General features: G+C 39.2%; 1 protein-coding gene across 2 annotated transcripts in view; it reads right to left on the reverse strand.

The window, feature by feature from the left end:
- The window catches only part of ppp2r5a (protein phosphatase 2, regulatory subunit B', alpha isoform), a 56,794-nt gene that overhangs the window by 2,158 nt on the left and 36,619 nt on the right, over positions 1 to 18,017 (reverse strand). The window contains exons 3-12 of one of the 2 annotated variants that reach the window (XM_030720992.1): positions 15,667 to 15,768; positions 15,458 to 15,550; positions 7,015 to 7,145; positions 5,309 to 5,368; positions 4,803 to 4,911; positions 4,366 to 4,416; positions 4,153 to 4,203; positions 3,944 to 4,063; positions 2,457 to 2,584; positions 1,554 to 1,655 (exon numbers count right to left, since the gene is read on the reverse strand). In XM_030720992.1, the coding sequence (XP_030576852.1) occupies positions 1,554 to 1,655; positions 2,457 to 2,584; positions 3,944 to 4,063; positions 4,153 to 4,203; positions 4,366 to 4,416; positions 4,803 to 4,911; positions 5,309 to 5,368; positions 7,015 to 7,145; positions 15,458 to 15,550; positions 15,667 to 15,768 (947 nt within the window). Of the gene's footprint in view, positions 1 to 1,553; positions 1,656 to 2,456; positions 2,585 to 3,943; positions 4,064 to 4,152; positions 4,204 to 4,365; positions 4,420 to 4,802; positions 4,912 to 5,308; positions 5,369 to 7,014; positions 7,146 to 15,457; positions 15,551 to 15,666; positions 15,769 to 18,017 lie in introns of both variants that reach the window. The other variant, XM_030720991.1, reaches the window with a different exon arrangement.

Raw genomic sequence — 18,017 nt, forward strand, 5'->3', positions numbered from 1 at the left:
AACACAAACAGCACAAGTTGCCGTGTCTAATACTTAGAATTTAGCGCTAATTAAGGCTGCAAGTAGCTAAAGCTACTCTAAATTTGTCATTTTCATAAATTCATCCATCAAAAATTAACCCATTCCAAAAAAAAAAAAAAAAATTACACATAAAGTGAAATATTTCACTTTTTTTCTTCAATTTTATGATTATGGCTTATAGCTCACAACAAACAGAACTCTATTATCTCAGATTATTTGAATACTTCACATGGAGCTTGAGTAAATTACTATTCCAACAGTACAAATACCATGGACTACACTGTCTGCAGGGGAGACTGCTGACTAAACAGCTGTCAAGATGACAACACCACCCTCCAGGTGTGCTGCAATAAAGCATATTAATGGACGTTGACTGTAATTGAAACTATGGTAGAAAAAGGTGCATAAGCAACAGGGATGACTGCAGCTTCTTTAGGAGTGGACTGAGGCCGGTGTCAATGCATCCAGAGCCACCGCGCTCAGACGGCTTCAAGAAAGGAGCTACAGCTGTCAGATTCCTAATATTAAACCACTCCTGAACCAGAGACAAAGTTAGAAGCGTCTAACTTGTGCTAAGGAGAAAAAGAACTGGACTGTTGCTCCATGGTCCAAAATCCTTGTCAGGTGAAAGTAACTTTTCCATTGCATTTGAAAATCAAGATCTTAGCATCTGGAGGAAGGTATGTGAAGTCTAAAGTGAAGTCTTAAATTCTTAGGCTAAATTTTTTTTCATATGCTACAGAAATAAGATTTATTATTACTGTACAAGCAGAAACATGCCAGTGCTGCCAGAGATTTGTCCCCCCCCCCCCCTTTCTTTTCCTCCTCTCTACTTGCGGCTGCTAAACATTAAATGAGTTTGCATGAGGAGGCGTGAATTTGATTTTGACCTGCTCACACTCGTCTTCTGCTCTCATTCATTAAAACACCTTCTGCTGTGTTGGCAGCGATGCTCGAAGCCTCGAGTAGAGTGTCGATAATTTGGAAGCATCATCGGTTGTGTCATTTCATCCTACGTGAAGTGATCTGTATGCACATGAATGTTTGAGAGTGATTAAGCTACAGATGAATGTTGTGCAATTAATGAATAATCCTCTGGTGGGAAGAACGTAGAACTTGGCTTTAAATGTAATGATAATAAAATGAATAAGTGATAGTATCCTCAGTAAAACACAAAACTATGAAACATCTTGGCTAAAAACAGAAAGATCAGATCAGTTACAAACACTGAATGACTTTAGTGTGTGTGTGAAACACACATTAGGCTCAAACTCGAAGACCTGGCAGTGATTTTTTTCTTATATCATACCTCAACACCTGTCTTTACTTTTTTTGCTTAGTGAGCTCTTTATTTTATCACATTCAGTTCTTTACATGTTTTTTTTTTTAATTTGAGGTGATTTTGTTTGGAATTTTGAGCTCCTTAATTTTATTGCATCATAGTGTATTTGTTTTATTGAGCTCAGAGACATTTTTTTCCTCTTTCTGGATAATAGGAACATGGCAGGAAAATGAGTGCTGGAGTCGCTCACCGCTGCCGGTCTGCTTTGTAGGAGGAGGTCAACTCATCGAACAACGTGCAGTTCATCTCCATCAGCGTCTTGAGCACGTTGTAGACCAGAGCTACGATTGTCCTGCAACACAGCAGAAACGTGCCGACATCAGCAACACAGCTGTGAGCAGAGGTTTCTGGTTTCATGCATTCATGAAAAGATGCACCATCATTTGTGAAAAAGAGAGTGAAGAAGAGTCAACAAATATTTAAAACGTTCAGGTTTTCCCTCAGTCTTCGATATGAAGGGAAAAGCAGAATTCACATGTTTTGTTGGAACTACACAGAATCATTTAGTGGCTGGATTTAAGTAAATCTGTCAGTGCAACCTTGCAACCAACAACCCGAATCAAAAGATGTGTGTGCAGCTAATCACTAAACCGGATCAGGTGAATGAATTAGCAAGCATTTTAGCTTTAGCTCCACCACTTTTACTGTGAAAACAGGATAAAGGGAGGCTTTAAAACACTTCAAAATAGACGCTAAAAAAAAAGAAGAAAAAAAAAAAAAAAAGTGACCTTTACATGCACCTCACTGAATGTGTGTGACAGGTAACTGCTTGCTTCAAGAAAGTTCAGAAAAGACATTCGCCGAGCTCACTGAGCTTCCCAAGTCAACAACTAATTATCAAAATCCCTGTAATTAGGCTTAGAAGAACGTGCTATTCGCAAAGACGTTTGCAATACTTTGACCTCCAGGATCTATGCTAAATGATGTGTGAGACATGGCAGACATGATGGCGACTTTTTGTCTCGCCTGCCACGTGTACATGCAGCCTTCACACAGACACAGCAGCAAGTTTCTGTGCACATTGTTTTTAATAGATGTGGCTGATTCACTTCATGGCACTTGTTTAGTGTGCAGTGGTGGTCGGGGTACATACGGATTCCAGTGCTCTTTGGAGATTCTATACAGGCTGCCAAACATGATGGGAAGGATCTTGTCGATGTTCTCCTCAATGAGACTGAGGATGTACTCATTATTCCAGAAGTACAGCGCTCGCTCTGCTACCTGCAAAGACACAGAAAACAGAAACCCTGAAATGATAATTAAAAAAAAACAAAAGCTGACTGGGATTTTGGAGTGTGCTAGTTAATGATACACAAAAGGCAGGGGACAAAAGCCCCTTTTAGACATCCACCTATTGCACAAATCCAGCTTTAACTGGGTTTTTTTTTTTTATGTAGACATTACAACAACAGTCTCCACTACACAAGAAAAGCAGTTGCGTTATTAGCTACTTCAGGCTAAAACTATTGCAGTTTTCTACTTTCATGAAGGGTAATACTACCTTCACATGTGCACTGCAGCCCAGAACTGTCCTAATGTTACCTGACAGAGGTCAAATCAAAGAACGCAAATGCAAATGTTCAATGCAATTTTATCAGACAGTAGACGGCCATTGACCAGCGAGCTCTCTGCAAGGTCTTTATGTGGGAATATTAAAGGTAACGTCTGGTGTTTTGCAGCTAGCAAGCGATCGTGATAAGTTGTTCTTCCTGCATGCTCCCTGGACTAAACCAAACAGAGCCAGGATTCTCAAAAAGAACAGTGTGTGTGGCTCACGACAAGGAAAGAGCAAACTACTGTACATTTTATCAATCACCAGTTCAAGTCATACTACAGAAAAACACATCAAGACCAAGGAAGCATTTCTCTTCAATTTTTTTACTTCTTTTCTTGCCATGGTAATGGTTTAAGCCTCCTAATATTGAACAGACACAGCTGAAGTCAAAATCTTTTTCTTTTTGATAAAGCTTATAGTTAGGGTTTTCCCCCTCAGTCACCAGCTAGTTACTATATTGCTGCCCCTCCCTGAGTCTGGTCCTGCTAGAGGTCTTTTCCAGTGAAAGAGCAGTTCTTCTCCCACAGAGCTTACAGAGGATCATCTGATTGTTGGCGTGTTGGCTCTAATATTGTAGGGTCTTTAATTTACAAAATAAAGGGCCTTTAGACACCTGTTGTAAATTGGCACTATATAAATAAAAGTGACTTGATCTGAAATATTAACAGCCATCTAACTAATGATTAATAAACTATAAACCAGCAAAAAAGACAATTATTAACATCCACCACCATCTGAAAGGACGGATTGTTTTGTTTTCTGTAGTTTTGATGTGCTGGCCCTAAACTCAACCCTCAAACAGAGTACTTCCTGCAGTAGAAACATGACTGGTGCAGTCTATCTTCTGCTGTATTTCATATGAGCAACACCACCTTTGGACCATAATGTGACCTGATTTTAAAAACATTCTCCAGAAGCCATGTGTGGAAAAATAGCTTTAAAAGTGTTGCCGGTTCGCCTCATTTTAAACATGGAAGTTTGCACTGCTGCTGAATTGTGCTGCAAGCTACTTTTTTCCAGCATACCTGAAAATGTGGATTGGTTACACATTTAGAGATCTGCTTGAACAGGGGCTCCTGGATCTTTTTGAACTGTGTTGGTTCGATGACATCCAGAATCTCTTCAATTTCGCCCAGGAACATCACCTAATTGGACAGGAGATACAGAATATTGCAATGTGGTCGACAACATACTGATTTTAAATGTGCAGTCTATTTGTAGACATGTAGGCTACCTCTTTCTGGCTGCAGGTTTTAGGCCAAAACTTCAGCAGACCACGGATCACCTTTAGAAAAAAACAGAACGTTTCTTGAGTTTTTCTCTCTCATGCCTGTTTGAGTGGGCAGCTTTTAGCATCCACAACAAATTTCTCTGCAGTGTAGACTAATATAGTGCCACATCTTTGTGCTTTGAGTGGGAGAAAAGATTAAAAAAAAAAAAAAAGTACCGGCTCTGTGAGCGTAGGATCCTTCTCTAAGAACTGGACCACACAGTAGGCCAGCTGAGGAGCACAGACAAGAATAAACAGAAACATGCCCAAAAACTGCAGACAAATAAAGCATCACACTATCTGAAAATATCTGCATTTAGTGTGAAGACCTCAGAACTAATTATTCCAATCTACCTCCACTGTGGTGACCAAAGTAGCAAAAATGAATAAATGAAGTATTTTTAATTCCATGCCACTAGAAGGTGCTGCAGTACAGAGATTACACCATCATCACCTTAATCCTCCTGTAACAATCAGCTGCATAATTCAGCTATAAACAGTCCAACATTTTCTGTGCAATCGCACAAATCAAAATGTGTTCAGTCAAGGACGAAACCCTCAATAACGTTTCCAGGATATGCAGCCATGTGTTAAAGGCAAAGAGTTTCCTCTACCTGTGCATGAAAAAGAGCCAGTCCTTTAGCCGTGTGTAACGGGATGAGCACCTTCATCAGGAACTGCTTGTGTTCTACTTTCAGAGGCAACGCAAACCCGTTGATGATACTGCAACCAGAGAAACAGCAGGACAATCTAATGTCACACACAAAACTGCAGCGTGAACTGAATGCTGTGAGATCAGAGCAGAGCATGGCTGTAAATACTTCAGAGAAAAAAACATGAACAACCTTTTAGTTTTGGGATGCGAGATTTGTATGCAAACAGACGACATTAACAAACCCCAGCACGGTCTGCGGTAAAACTAATGTGTGAAGTAAAGAAAGATGGTGCATGAGCCAAACACATTGAATTTAAGATCTCATATGACAAAGAAATTCTCAAATCCTGTGGATAAAAGCTGCAATCTAATAATGTTGTGTTTCATATTTTAATCCATCAGCCAACTAGTCTGATGATCAGCTTCAGTGTACAGTATGTGTAACTTTAACATTTTGTCACTCACCTTCCCAGGATCTCTAACAGTTCAGCAACTCCATTGAAGTGTTCAGTTTCATATATGAACCTAGAACAGCAGCAAACACATTGACAACTGAAATGATGAAACACGTCACAACTGTGAAAGCCGAGCACCCTGATCAGAACAATTGATTAGCACTGCTCCCAACACTCAGTTCCTCTCAAAAGCTCTCACGCCGATTTGGGATCTGAGTTGTATAAGTACAATTACACTGATATTTTATGATTCCTAAAAACAAAACTGTAACATCATAGCCTTCATAATTAGTTACATGTGACCGAAGCCTAACAAAGCCACAGAAAACGGGATCTCCTGCAAAGCCGAAAAGGCCAAAAAAGAGTGAAATCTCTATTCTAGGCAGGGATTTATTATCTGGAAAAATCAAACATATTTGGCTTCACACTAGGAGACTCTTATGTAACTTAATGATCCATACATCATTCAGCTCCTCTGTTTGGAAACACATTTCCATCTAGCTGTGCAGCACTGGTATGTACAGACACAGCCTGACAACTGTGGCACTATTTTTATCCTCAGTGGCAGATGGTCAAAGTGGGTGCACCCGTTTTTCCACCTTGCCCGGTGGAAATGACATCAAGTGTCCCCCCTGTTTCAATCATCTGAAGCTCTTCGTCACGCAGCAACAGGAGCAGTAAAGGCTGCTGCTAGGAGCAAATTACACCTCCAACAGTTTTACTTCCACTCAGTGTTTAAGGGTTGGAGTGAATCTGGCTGTTGAGAAACTACTGTGGAGGCAGCTGAAAACCAAAATTTTAGCCCATCTTGTGCAGGAGGAGGTCAACCAAAAAGACCAGAAACACTAAAACTTAAAAGAACTGAAGTTGTTTGTCTCTGAAGTCATTTATTAGACTGCCTGCCACAAAAACAGGAAAACACAAATATTTTAGAAATCTGTCAAAAACTTGTTTAAAACTAAAAATTTTATTGTTATTTATTAGGTAAAAAAAACAAAAAAACAAATTAAAAATGTTTTTATAGCCAAATTTGATCTGTCAGAAATTAAACATTCAGCCATTAAAACTAATTTTTCTGTTCAGGAATGTCAATAAATAATTTGGCATCTTAATCAAAAATTAATGACAATGTACAATGTATTTTTTTCAGCTTCAGTAAATTTTAAAATTCATGGATAACAATGATTATATTTTAACATTAAAATATCATTCTCATTAAAGAGCCTGCACATACTTGTGGATTAAGCATTACAGAAATATATAAAAAAAAAAATATTTTGGTAATTACCAGAAGCAGTGGTTTCAAACATGCAGCCTGGCAGAGGACCCTATTCAGCCTACTGGATGGAAAATGTGCAAATTGTTTTTCAATATACACGTTACAGATGTTCTGAGGTCTAGCTTATATGACCTTAATTGGAATTCTATCCCGAAAGACTTGTCTTTTGATATCTTAACTAAATTTAATCACTGGCTCATCTGGTTGAAACAACTTTAGCCCCCTGAGAAAGTTCTTGCCTAAGATTGTGTACTTCACGTGAAGCTGTTGCATGTTGGGCTGAGAACAACAGGTTAAAAACAAATACAGGGAACAGGTGTTTGGATCTAGAGACTTCACTGGATGCAGGATCCACTTGGGATTTTCCTGACTCAAAATGAGCATACAGTTAAGATAAGTAGTCTGAGCTCAACGTTTTCTACCCGCCGTTAACTCACCGCAAGAAAATGTTGTTAATCTGCTTTCTGATGAATGCCCGCAACCCCAGGAACTTTCCGTAAATTCGATGCAAGATGGTTTTCAGGAAGTCCCTCTCCCTCGGGTCCTCGCTGTCGAACAGCTCCAGCAGCTTTAAAGACAAGTAGAAACAGACACTTCTCAGTATTATCAATAGAATTGACAAGTCACTAAAAATATCTTTAATTAATACTAATTAACAGTTAATTATCATTCTCATTTTCCACAGAAAATTGCATGGTGTGTAGACTCTCATATACTATACCTGAAGTACATTTTCTATAAAGTGCTTCTTTTTATCAATACACCAACTTGACTTCATCCCCCCCACTTTGAATACTTAAGATATTATTGGGGGATTTGGAGGTAGATGCCGGTTGGTGGTTGTCACTGACTGGGCACAAAAACTTATATTTTCAAATGCTGTGACATGCTGCTCTGATTAATAATAGCCACCATAAAATATAAATCAATCAATCATCTTTTGAGCTGAATTTATGACGCATTTAATCTCACTATGAATGCAGTTACTATATGACTCATTCAGTAACTGCCTCTGCTGTGCAATGTGGCTAAATGACCTTGATTTTATATTTCATAAAAATTTCTTGTAAATACTGAAATATTGCAAGAATCACACATTGCAACAGGAGTTCTATGTATTTATTACCCATCCATGAGCTTACAGGTTTTTCCAACTAATTTTAAACAGGCAAAAGTGATTTTCTGGTCACTTTCCAGCCACTGAAGTGGTTTGTGCTGCTGCTTCCTTTTGGAGAATTTTTTTTTTAATGCAAGGTTTGTGCTTTGGTCTCTATGAACAGTTTCATAACAACTGAGTGGGGTGATTTTCTCATTTTATTTTAAATAACTCATCCACTTGGAAAACTGAGTTAGGGGTGTGGACACATATTGGCAGCTGTCCTGATGATACAGGCAGCTTGAGCCCATCGATCATTAAACTGGACTTCTTCATTGTGTGCCATTTGTGCCTTCTGGAGCACTTTTAACATATTTTCTTATATTATCTTATAGTATTATGGCTTGCTGTGAGGTTTGTGCTTGTTTTGGTGAGTGAAATTCTAATATTTTATTAGTCTGCTACTTAGCACTAATTAGCAGAGGCACATGTGTGATGTTGTGTTGCAGACATATAGGTTATTAGCGCTGGGCAGTCTAACTAAAAACTTGTATTAAGGTATTTTTCCTCAAGATTCTAGGAGTCATAAACTGTTTTAAAATTTCCTGTGTCATGTTTGCCCTGCTGAAGAGAGTAAGATGGGTATTTTTTTTGTTCTTGCATATATTCATTTTTACATCATATGATTAGATGAAATATGCTCAGTTAATACAGGACCCCTCTCAATATATCCCACAGTACTCCCAACTGCCAAAAATAGCACACCCTTAACTGCAGTCAGCAGCACTTTGCTACTCAAGGTGGCTAACTTAGAAGTTCCCCCCTTCGTGCAGATAGTCATTCTGGTTACAGAAAATCATGGCATCATGACAGCCCCAATGCTAAAAATCAAAGCTTCAGAGAAGGACTGCACAGACCCAAAAGGTGATGTAGTAGCTATCGTTGATAGACAAATGCCATTGATATGATTTACACATCCAGCACCAATAAAGCAACACGATTGGGTAATCAAGTTGCTATTTCTGTCTGTTGGCTGGTGCTCAGCAGGTGGTCTTCACAAAGAGAGAATTTACAGTCAAACTGCTCACACAGTAAAGCTGCAGACCCAGTCTGTGTAAAGGAAGGGAGAGCTGTATACGGTCACATTGTCTCTTGACACATTAAAATAAAAAATAAAAAAAATAGACTACACTGACTTAAATTCACTGAGCAGCTGTGACACCATAAATTATGCAAATACATATACATAAGAGATAAAAGAGGAGAGGCTTTACCAGCTACCAAAATCTTATCACAGGCACAGAGCATGTGTGACTGAATTCTCTATAATGTAAACAGATTTGAAAGCCCTGGCATAAAGCAGCTATTTGCAGTAACATATGATGACTCATTATTACAATACTGTTGAGGACAGCCAAGCCGATACCACTGAGTTCATACGGAGTGTTTTCAGGCTCCGATCAGCTTCAGGGTATGGCACTCATCTTCCATCTTCCACTCATCAGCACCTTGGTGACAGAGCTGACAGTCTATTTTTAACTCTATCCAGGAAAAAGGTTTCAGATGTTGTTCTCCTGCACCGTGCTGATTCACATTCACCCAGCTCTGAACCACGTTAAACTCTGGCTGTTAAATGACACAACTGCTTTCTCTGTGTTGCAAATGAGCAGCTACCAATTAGGCTTTCCTCTGGGGCATCAGAGCACATGCTGCTCATTCTTAATCCCACACATATTTCCCAGTTTGTCACTGAACTTTTAGCTGTATATGTGAGAATCTGAATTAAACCTGATATATGTTAGATAAATTAGGGCTCACGAACTGTTTGATCAGTTTAAAATAATATAACAGAATATTGAAGATTATGTTTTGTTCATGACGAAGGAATGAGCCCTGTGATGACATTATTTATCAATTATTACCTCAACATATATATGAACCAAAAACGTGGTTTTTGAGAGTCGTTACACCCCTAAGAACTTTGTCCAAGTGCATATTTGGAGCATAGCAGCATTAAAAAGTTTACGACATAATTGTACGCACCAGAATATTTATATGGGTTAAATAGAATTCACAATGAATTTACAATGTAATCTTCACTGTAGCCTGACATGGACCTTCCCAGAAAAGTAACTACACATTGCAGCAATGCAGACCACAAAACTGCTGTGTGTAAAGACAGCACAATGCCAAGTGGAAGAGAAACAAAAAAATATTTTAAATGTGTAAAAACAGGCTGGACTAGTTAGTAGAACTAGAACCTGTGCTACTGAGTTTTTTTCTCTTGGGCCATATATTGTGCTTTATGTAGGGTGGTGAGCACTACCATAGCAGTTTGCCGCCCCACTTCAGCAGCGATGCCATCGGCCATCAGCGTTTGGGAGTCAGTAGGATGATCGGCACATCTAACCAGCACAGTCCTAATATGCATCGACTCAGTCGTTTCTGAAGTAGTCTCTATTTGCTGTTTTTCAGAATGCATTCCTTCCAAGTCCAACATGAACAGCTTCACAGTTTGCATTGTTTTATCATCATATGTGAGACACACCAGCGCATATGGATAACTGCAAACACCACCCACTATACAAGCAGCACTGTAAACCAAAGAAGACTGACATACCAGCGCCAGCAAAGTGGCCATCGAAAATCTCTGCAGGATTCAGAATATTGTGTTGATTTCTGCAAACCAGGACTGCTTCATAGCCTCTATTATTTATAAGATTTCTGCATATAAGTGATGAAGTAACTCAAGTTGTCAGGTGTTATTTTTTATTGGTTTCTCACATTTACTTTGTGATTAATGTATGTTGTGTAAAAATGTAAATTTATGTAACTGTGACTAAAGATTTTATTTATAAATCAAAACCAAAACACTGACAGTGACGAGTTGTTTCCATGAAATAAGCCTGAGGGGTCGGTGCAGCAGTAGGGGTGAAACAGTAAGTTGACTGACAGAAAATTAATTGTCATTAGGTTCTCTCAGCTGGACTGAAGCTAATCAATGACAACAAAATAGGATGTAGACACTGGAGCTAACTTTATTATGAAATGAAAGACTGAGTGTTATTCAGACATATTGACACAACTTAAAAAACTGACTGCAATGACTTTCAAGTGAAACACCAGCTTTCTATTTGTGTATAAAACCTCAGGCACTCACTGACACTAGCTGGACAATGTCACATTAACGGCTCAGCTGTACTGCATGAAGCATGATGCCAAGCCCTGTGAAAGGAGATGTGATTTTATTATTGGGTATTTCGGAGGTGCTCACCAATTGTCAGTACAGCAGTGAGTAGCTGCTAACAGAGATATTGTTGCACCATGCTCATAATTGAGGTTTCTCTCATTTCTCTAATTAGTGTCCCCTCCTCTCCTCTGACCACCTGCCTCCTGCCTGTGATCTGTGGTGATAGAAGGACTCTTCAAACAATTAGTCCTTCTGTATTCATGAGCTGTTTTGGTAATTTAAGTTGATCAAACTTTCTGCACTTCACCATTTGTGTGTGATTTAAAAAAAACAAAAACAAAAAAACAACAAAAAAAAACACATCAAGCCATATTGTCACATTTTGCGATTTTAATCACAAGTAGCCCAAAATATACCTTCACATTTAGTAGACCATCCATTTACAAATCACATGACGACCACCCTGCGATGTCTGCAGAAGAAAAGTTTTTCCACATTCAGTCTGCTGCAGAAATGCTTTGGCTCGGCTCCTTGGCTTAACCATCTTAGTTTGCTTTGGTAAACCAGGCTGTGAGGAATTTGTGTCAGTAAACAACTGTTAAACTGACCATGTTAAATTAACAGTTTGGTTACCACTCTTATATGATCCAGTCTTCATATCTTGCAACACATTGCTTCCTATGTGCAAAATACAGTTAATACCCCCAAAATTTACACCGTCCTTCTTTCCAATTGAACCACTTTGCAAACATTTCAAGAGGGCCGTGTTGTACCCTTTTCTGAGCTGAGTGGGTCATAATGTTGATTTCAAATCAAGCACTCAAAGCGCTTTATACAACATGTCTTCACTCATGCACAGATTCATAAAGCACTTTTTTCTACATCTAAAAACTTTCTAACAGCCATCCCAATCAATATTCCTGAGGAAGCATGAGGAAAAACCCTTCCTGAATCAGGTATGTGTATCCACTTCAGTGTCGCAGGGATGCTGAAGTCTATCCCAGCTGTCTCTGAGCAACATGGGGGACACACCCTGGACATGCTGTAAACCCAACACAGGGGTAACACAGAGAAACAGATCACTCTACACGTCCATATGTACAGCCAATTGACAATCACCAATTAAACTAACATGATTGATGATTTTGGACAAGGAAAGGAAGCTGGAGTAACCCACTTGGGCACAATGTGAACATACAAAAATGAAAACATGCAAACAGAAAGGCCCCAGGCAAAACCACTGCACCACCGTACCACTGAATACCTTTGTCACCCTGATTTCTTATCCTGCATTCTCCAGGATCTCTGGAATGTGAGTTATAGTCAGGAGACAGATATTCTAGGTATACTGTAGACAAGGGGTTGTGAAAGGTAACCTAAACGTTACACATACTTAAATATAAAAATAAGTTGCTCTAAGTGATATTAATATAATAGTCACATAATATGATTATCTACACAATTAAAAAAGACTAAAAGTGCAATGACTAAGGTTACACATTACTTGAGCTGAAAATGTTAGTTTTATACTGAAGAGTAAACGGAAAACAGATCCCACACCTTATGAGCTGGGATCTGCAAAAAATAATATCCTGGCAAAAATTGTGTCAGGATCCCTGATGATGTGAATAAGTACCACATTTTCTGCTCTTAATGCCACATGTGGTCATTTCCCCATATCCCAGGCTATTTTCTGCAGCAGGGCTGAACACTCATGGATCCAGTGGCACCAGAGCAGCCTTTTCTAAATAGCCATTCATTAAGAACCACAATAATGGTGTCATTAACTAGGAGGAAGACTAGCAGGATCTCAATCATAAGGAACTGCAGTAATCAAATTTTCTAACCACAACCTAACAGTGTCACATGCATTTCTTTTATCAGTTTTCCCCTCATTCTAAACTGCTGCATTTCATTTTCAGCATACTCCACACCCATTTCTAAGCTTGAGCCCACGTGCAGTGATGCAATAATAGGAACATGAAATTACAGAGTAGAAATTAACTGCAGGCTTTGTTTTAGGTAGGTATCTGAGGTGCAAAGGCCACTGGGACAAAGTCTAGTGGGAAAAAAAAATTTTTTTTTTTTCTTCACACCAAGACACACTAACTAGAACTTCTTTTTGCTGTGGTCCTGGAACCTCTACGTCCTCTGGGAATGGCGCTCCTGGCCTTTTCTGTGTTTTATGAATACCTCAGAGGTATCTTTGAAAACCTGCTCCTATGCTGTGTGTGCATAAGTGCTGTTAACAAAACCATGCCTTTATTACCATCCATACCACCATCCCACACTCTCTGTTTCAACCACAGTCCACTTTTCCTGAAGAGTAAACAACTGGCAGCTATTTAAAGCTCACAAACGACACACTCGCATCATGGAAAGTCGGAGCAGGCACCTCGGATGTGCCCCAGCCAGCATTCCAGACCTTGCGGTTCCTTTTAGCTGCTGCTTCACAAGAAGTGAAACATTCCTGCAGTAGGTGGGTACAGATCCAGGACACATGGAGACGAGCTGCAACATATTAATGGTCTGATTCATCCTACAGAGCACACTGTAGGCCGGTTAACTCCCAAAACACATCACAATGCGTATTTATTACTTGTGTTTATCACATTCATAAACTCCAGTCAAATGATCCACCACCTGTAACAGCTCTCTGTAAACGGCTGCAACGACTACCTGTGCAATAGTTTGTGTCATATTCAGGCAAAAATGACAAAGATGATAAGTGTGCAACCTCTGAAATGTGAATACTTTCTGTTCATAGTGTATTTTATTTAGGTTTGTGACATTTATTCAGAAAAACATTTGAAGACATGACAACTCCCCTACCATTCATTAATATTTCCCTTCCTATCTGAGTCACAGGAGCAGAAGTGTAGCCCAGACCTCCCTCCACCTCTTTTTGCAGGGAGGTGTTCTCAAACCAGCCCAGAGAAATACTCTCCTGCATATCCCTGGTTTTCCCCAGAGCCTCATCTCTGGTCGAACATACCGGAAACACCTCACCAAAGATCAAGTGCTCAAATCGCCTAAGCTGACTCCTTTTAATGCACAAGAGCAGTGGCTTTCCTCTAATAACCTGCCTCTAAGACCGAGCCCATCATAAGAAGTTTATTTCTAATTATGTCAATTTCTGAAATGACCAAAAAAGAAAAGAAAAAAAAAAAAAAACACATCAAGTAACAAGTTAATGTCAAAACTCTTAAAGCGGGATGGCACTTGTATTTCTGTAACATGTGCTGGAAAATAAAAATATAGCACCAGTAAGTGAAGGTGCAGGAACGAGTCTGATGCCGTTTGTGAGATGGGGGCACATCGACACACACTAACAGTCATGTACGGAGATGATTTGTGTTACCAAATCCTGTTTGGAAATGATGTCATGGAGCATTTCAAAGAAACTAAGGAAACACCTTAACCTGAATAAACAACAGGATCTGTATCCAGAAGTCAAGGTGAAAGCATAAGCATACTTTATATTAAAGAGATGACATCAAAATGTTCATCAAGAAAGGTTACCATTATTCTTTGTGAACTGCTACAGCTGCATGTGTGCTGTAGCAATGCTACACACACAGCATTAACAAAGTTTAAGTTACCATGACTGTTCTAATACATTGAACAAAATCCATATAACCTTGTCATAGTAGGTTAATTCCAAAATTGCTTATTTATACCATCATTGTTGTGAAACTTAAACTGTTTTTTGTCCAAGGTGCTCTTTGGAAGGGATACACCTAAAAACAATCAAATACCTACAGTTACACTAGTGAAGACAGTGGTTTGTGGCTGTTCTTTATAGTATTAGTGCTGCTGAAGCTTCAACCTCTTCAGAAATCTTTAGATCTTGTTGATTTTGAAAGGGAATGCTCTGAGGACGGGGACCAGGTCTGCAACCACCACTTGCCGTCAGTTGCCATCTTCAAAGTGACTTTTGACTGCAATAAACTGTCAATCAGGCCGAGTCTTCTATCTAGCTATCCTTCCCCCAAGTTGGGTCAAGTACAGTGATTACCTGTGATGAATCGGTTGCCATTCACATACAAAGAATTTCATATTAATTACTTACATTCATAATGATGCATAGATTGGAAACAAATTCAAAAATTTGTGTAGATGGCAATTATTTGCAAACCTTCTACGTCACTGCAGTCAGTCCAAGTCGGACAGCGATTGTTTGGAGACAGGTTGCCTTCCGACCAGGTGACCCATGCAATCATGTTGCAATCAAAAGTGGTCACCCATAAGTTGAGGGTGTTGAAAGCTCAACTTATGGTGGTCTCCACAACCACTTGCAATCAGTAAAAAATAAATTAATTTATTAATTCAACACAGTCACTAGGCAACCACCAATTTTTCCTAGTTACACAGTTACTGTGTGACTGAGCCATAATACACTCTTATAAATAATGAACAGTAATCAAAGTGTCTTTATACTCATGGGTATATTTTACCTAATAAAAAACACAGAGTCTGGGAGTTAAACAGATTTTACCGAAATTATATTTTGTTTTTCTCCTGGTGATTTATTTTTTTAAACATGATTTTGAAACAGCTGAGTTATGCCAATGGTTTCCAAAAAGACACCTACCTGCAGAACAAACTTCTGGTCAATATGTCTCTTTGCAATGCTGGGTTGGAAGTCTGGATTCTCTAAGAATCGCAGCAGAAACTCGTAGACCAGCTGGAAGGTTAAAGAAAATTAAACTCTAAATAGGAATACACACTTTACAGCTGCTGTAACACAGAATTATTCAATCAGAGGGGTTCAAAACAGAGACTGAAATACAAGGTTCTTACTTGCATGTGAGGCCATGCAGCCTCGAGAGTGGGCTCATCCTCTTCTGGGTCAAAATCTGGATTTTCACTTGGTGGAAGAATCCGGAAAATATTGGTGCTGATCTGCATGGGAAAGGGAAAGGCTCATTAACTTAAAAACAACCAAAATAAAAAGAAGGGGTTAACATCAAGAGTACACACAATAAGAGACAGCTGAAGAACAGTTATTCACACATATCTTTACTTCGAAGGTTCTCAAAGTGTGGTCTGCAGGCCATCAGTAACATGCTGTGCTTCCTGACACAGAAGCATCCGAAGGTCATGTCATAATATATATATAAAGCAGCAGAGAACGAGACTAAATAAGGATTTCTAAAAGTGAAACTAAACATTTCAAAAATGACCACAAACACTGAGCGGCAAATTAAAATAGACACTTGGTTTTATCTATTTATTTATTTTAATGACAAGTAATTATAACTCTTCTGTGTCTATGAAGCCTATAAGTTTCTTCTTTCTCCATATTCCACAAAGTGCTGCTGTGTTTAACCAAACATGCATTTAGTTTACTGATACGGAGCTACCTGTAGCCTTATTCAAAATCTGTTTCTATAATTGGCTTTCACTGTCCCCACATCTACATTTGTTTTTTTGTTTGTTTTCTAAATCACACTGTGGTACAGTGTAAATGAGTACAGTGGTTTTTTAGTTTGAGAAACCTGTCCATAAATTTGGTTACAGATAATTTGTATAAATGTCAAACAACTTGAACACCTGAGGCAAAGGACCAAAATAAACGCTGTAGTCCACTTTTTCAGCCTGATAAGATCAGGCCATACAGCTGAAAAAGTATAAAGACAAAGGCTGTCCAACTATAGCAAATATTCACAATCATTTCGCTTGTGTAGCCTGTTGATTCTTTAACATGATTTATTAACTTAAATATCATGGATTCAATCCTTATTTCTTGCTGGTCATAAACTTAGAATATCAAGAAAAAGTTGATTTATTTCAGTAATTCCATTCAAAAAGTGAAACTTGTATATTATATTCATTCATTACACACAGACTGATGTCTTTTAAATGTCTGTTTCTTTTCATTTTGATGATTACAACTGACAACTAATTAAAACCCCAAATTCAATATCTCAGAAAATTAGAATATTACTTAAGACCAATAAAAAAAAAAAAAAAAAAAAAAAAGGATTTTTAGAAATGTTGGCCAACTGAAAAGTATGAACATGAAAAGTATGAGCATGTACAGCATTCAATACTTAGTTGGGGCTTCTTTTGCCTGGATTACTGCAGCAATGCGGCGTGGCATGGAGTCGAACAGCCTGTGGCACTGCTCAGGTGTTATGAGAGCCCAGGTTGCTCTGATATTGGCCTTCAGCTCTTCTGAATTGTTGGGTCTAGCGTATCGCATCTTCCTCTTCACAATAGCCCATAGATTTTCTATGGGGTTAAGGTCAAGCGAGTTTGCTGGACAATTAAGAACAGGGATACCATGGTCCTGAAACCAGGTACTGGTAGCTTTGGCACTGTGTGCAGGTGCCAAGTGCTGTTGGAAAATGAAATCTGCATCTCCACAAAGTTGGTCAGCAGCAAGAAGCATGAAGTGCTCTAAAACCTCCTGGTAGACGGCCGCATTGACCTTGGACCTCAGAAAACACAGTGGACCAACACCAGCAGATGACATGGCACCCCAAACCATCACTGACTATGGAAACTTTACACTGGACCTCAAACAACATGGATTCTGTGCCTCTCCTCTCTTCCTCCAGACTCTGGGACCTTGATTTCCAAAAGAAATGCAAAATTGACTTTGATCAGAGAACATAACTTTGGAGCACTCAGCAGCAGTCCAGTCCTTTTTGTCTTTAGCCCAGGCGAGACGCTTCTGACGCCGTCTCTTGTTCAAGAGTGGCTTGACACAAGGAATGCAAGAGCTGAAACCCATGTCTTGCATACGTCTGTGCGTGGTGGTTCTTGAAGCACTGACTCCAGCTGCAGTCCACTCTTTGTGAATCTCCCTCACATTCTTGAATGGCTTTTGTTTCACAGTCCTCTCCAGGGTGTGGTTATCCCTATTGCTTGTACACTTTTTTCTACCACATCTTTTCCTTCCCTTCGCCTCTCTATTAATGTGCTTGGACACAGAGCTCAGTGAACAGCCAGCCTCATTAGCAATGACCTTTTGTGTCTTGCCCTCCTTGTGCAAGGTGTCAGTGGTCATCTTTTGGACGACTGTCAAGTCAGCAGTCTTCCCCATGATTGTGTAGCCTACAGAACTAGACTGAGAGACCATTTAAAGGCCTTTGCAGGTGTTTTGAGTTAATTAGCTAATTAGAGTGTGGCACCAGGTGTCTTCA

The sequence above is a fragment of the Archocentrus centrarchus genome, chromosome 24 (assembly GCF_007364275.1).
Source record: "Archocentrus centrarchus isolate MPI-CPG fArcCen1 chromosome 24, fArcCen1, whole genome shotgun sequence".
Taxonomy (NCBI): Eukaryota; Metazoa; Chordata; class Actinopteri; order Cichliformes; family Cichlidae; genus Archocentrus; species Archocentrus centrarchus.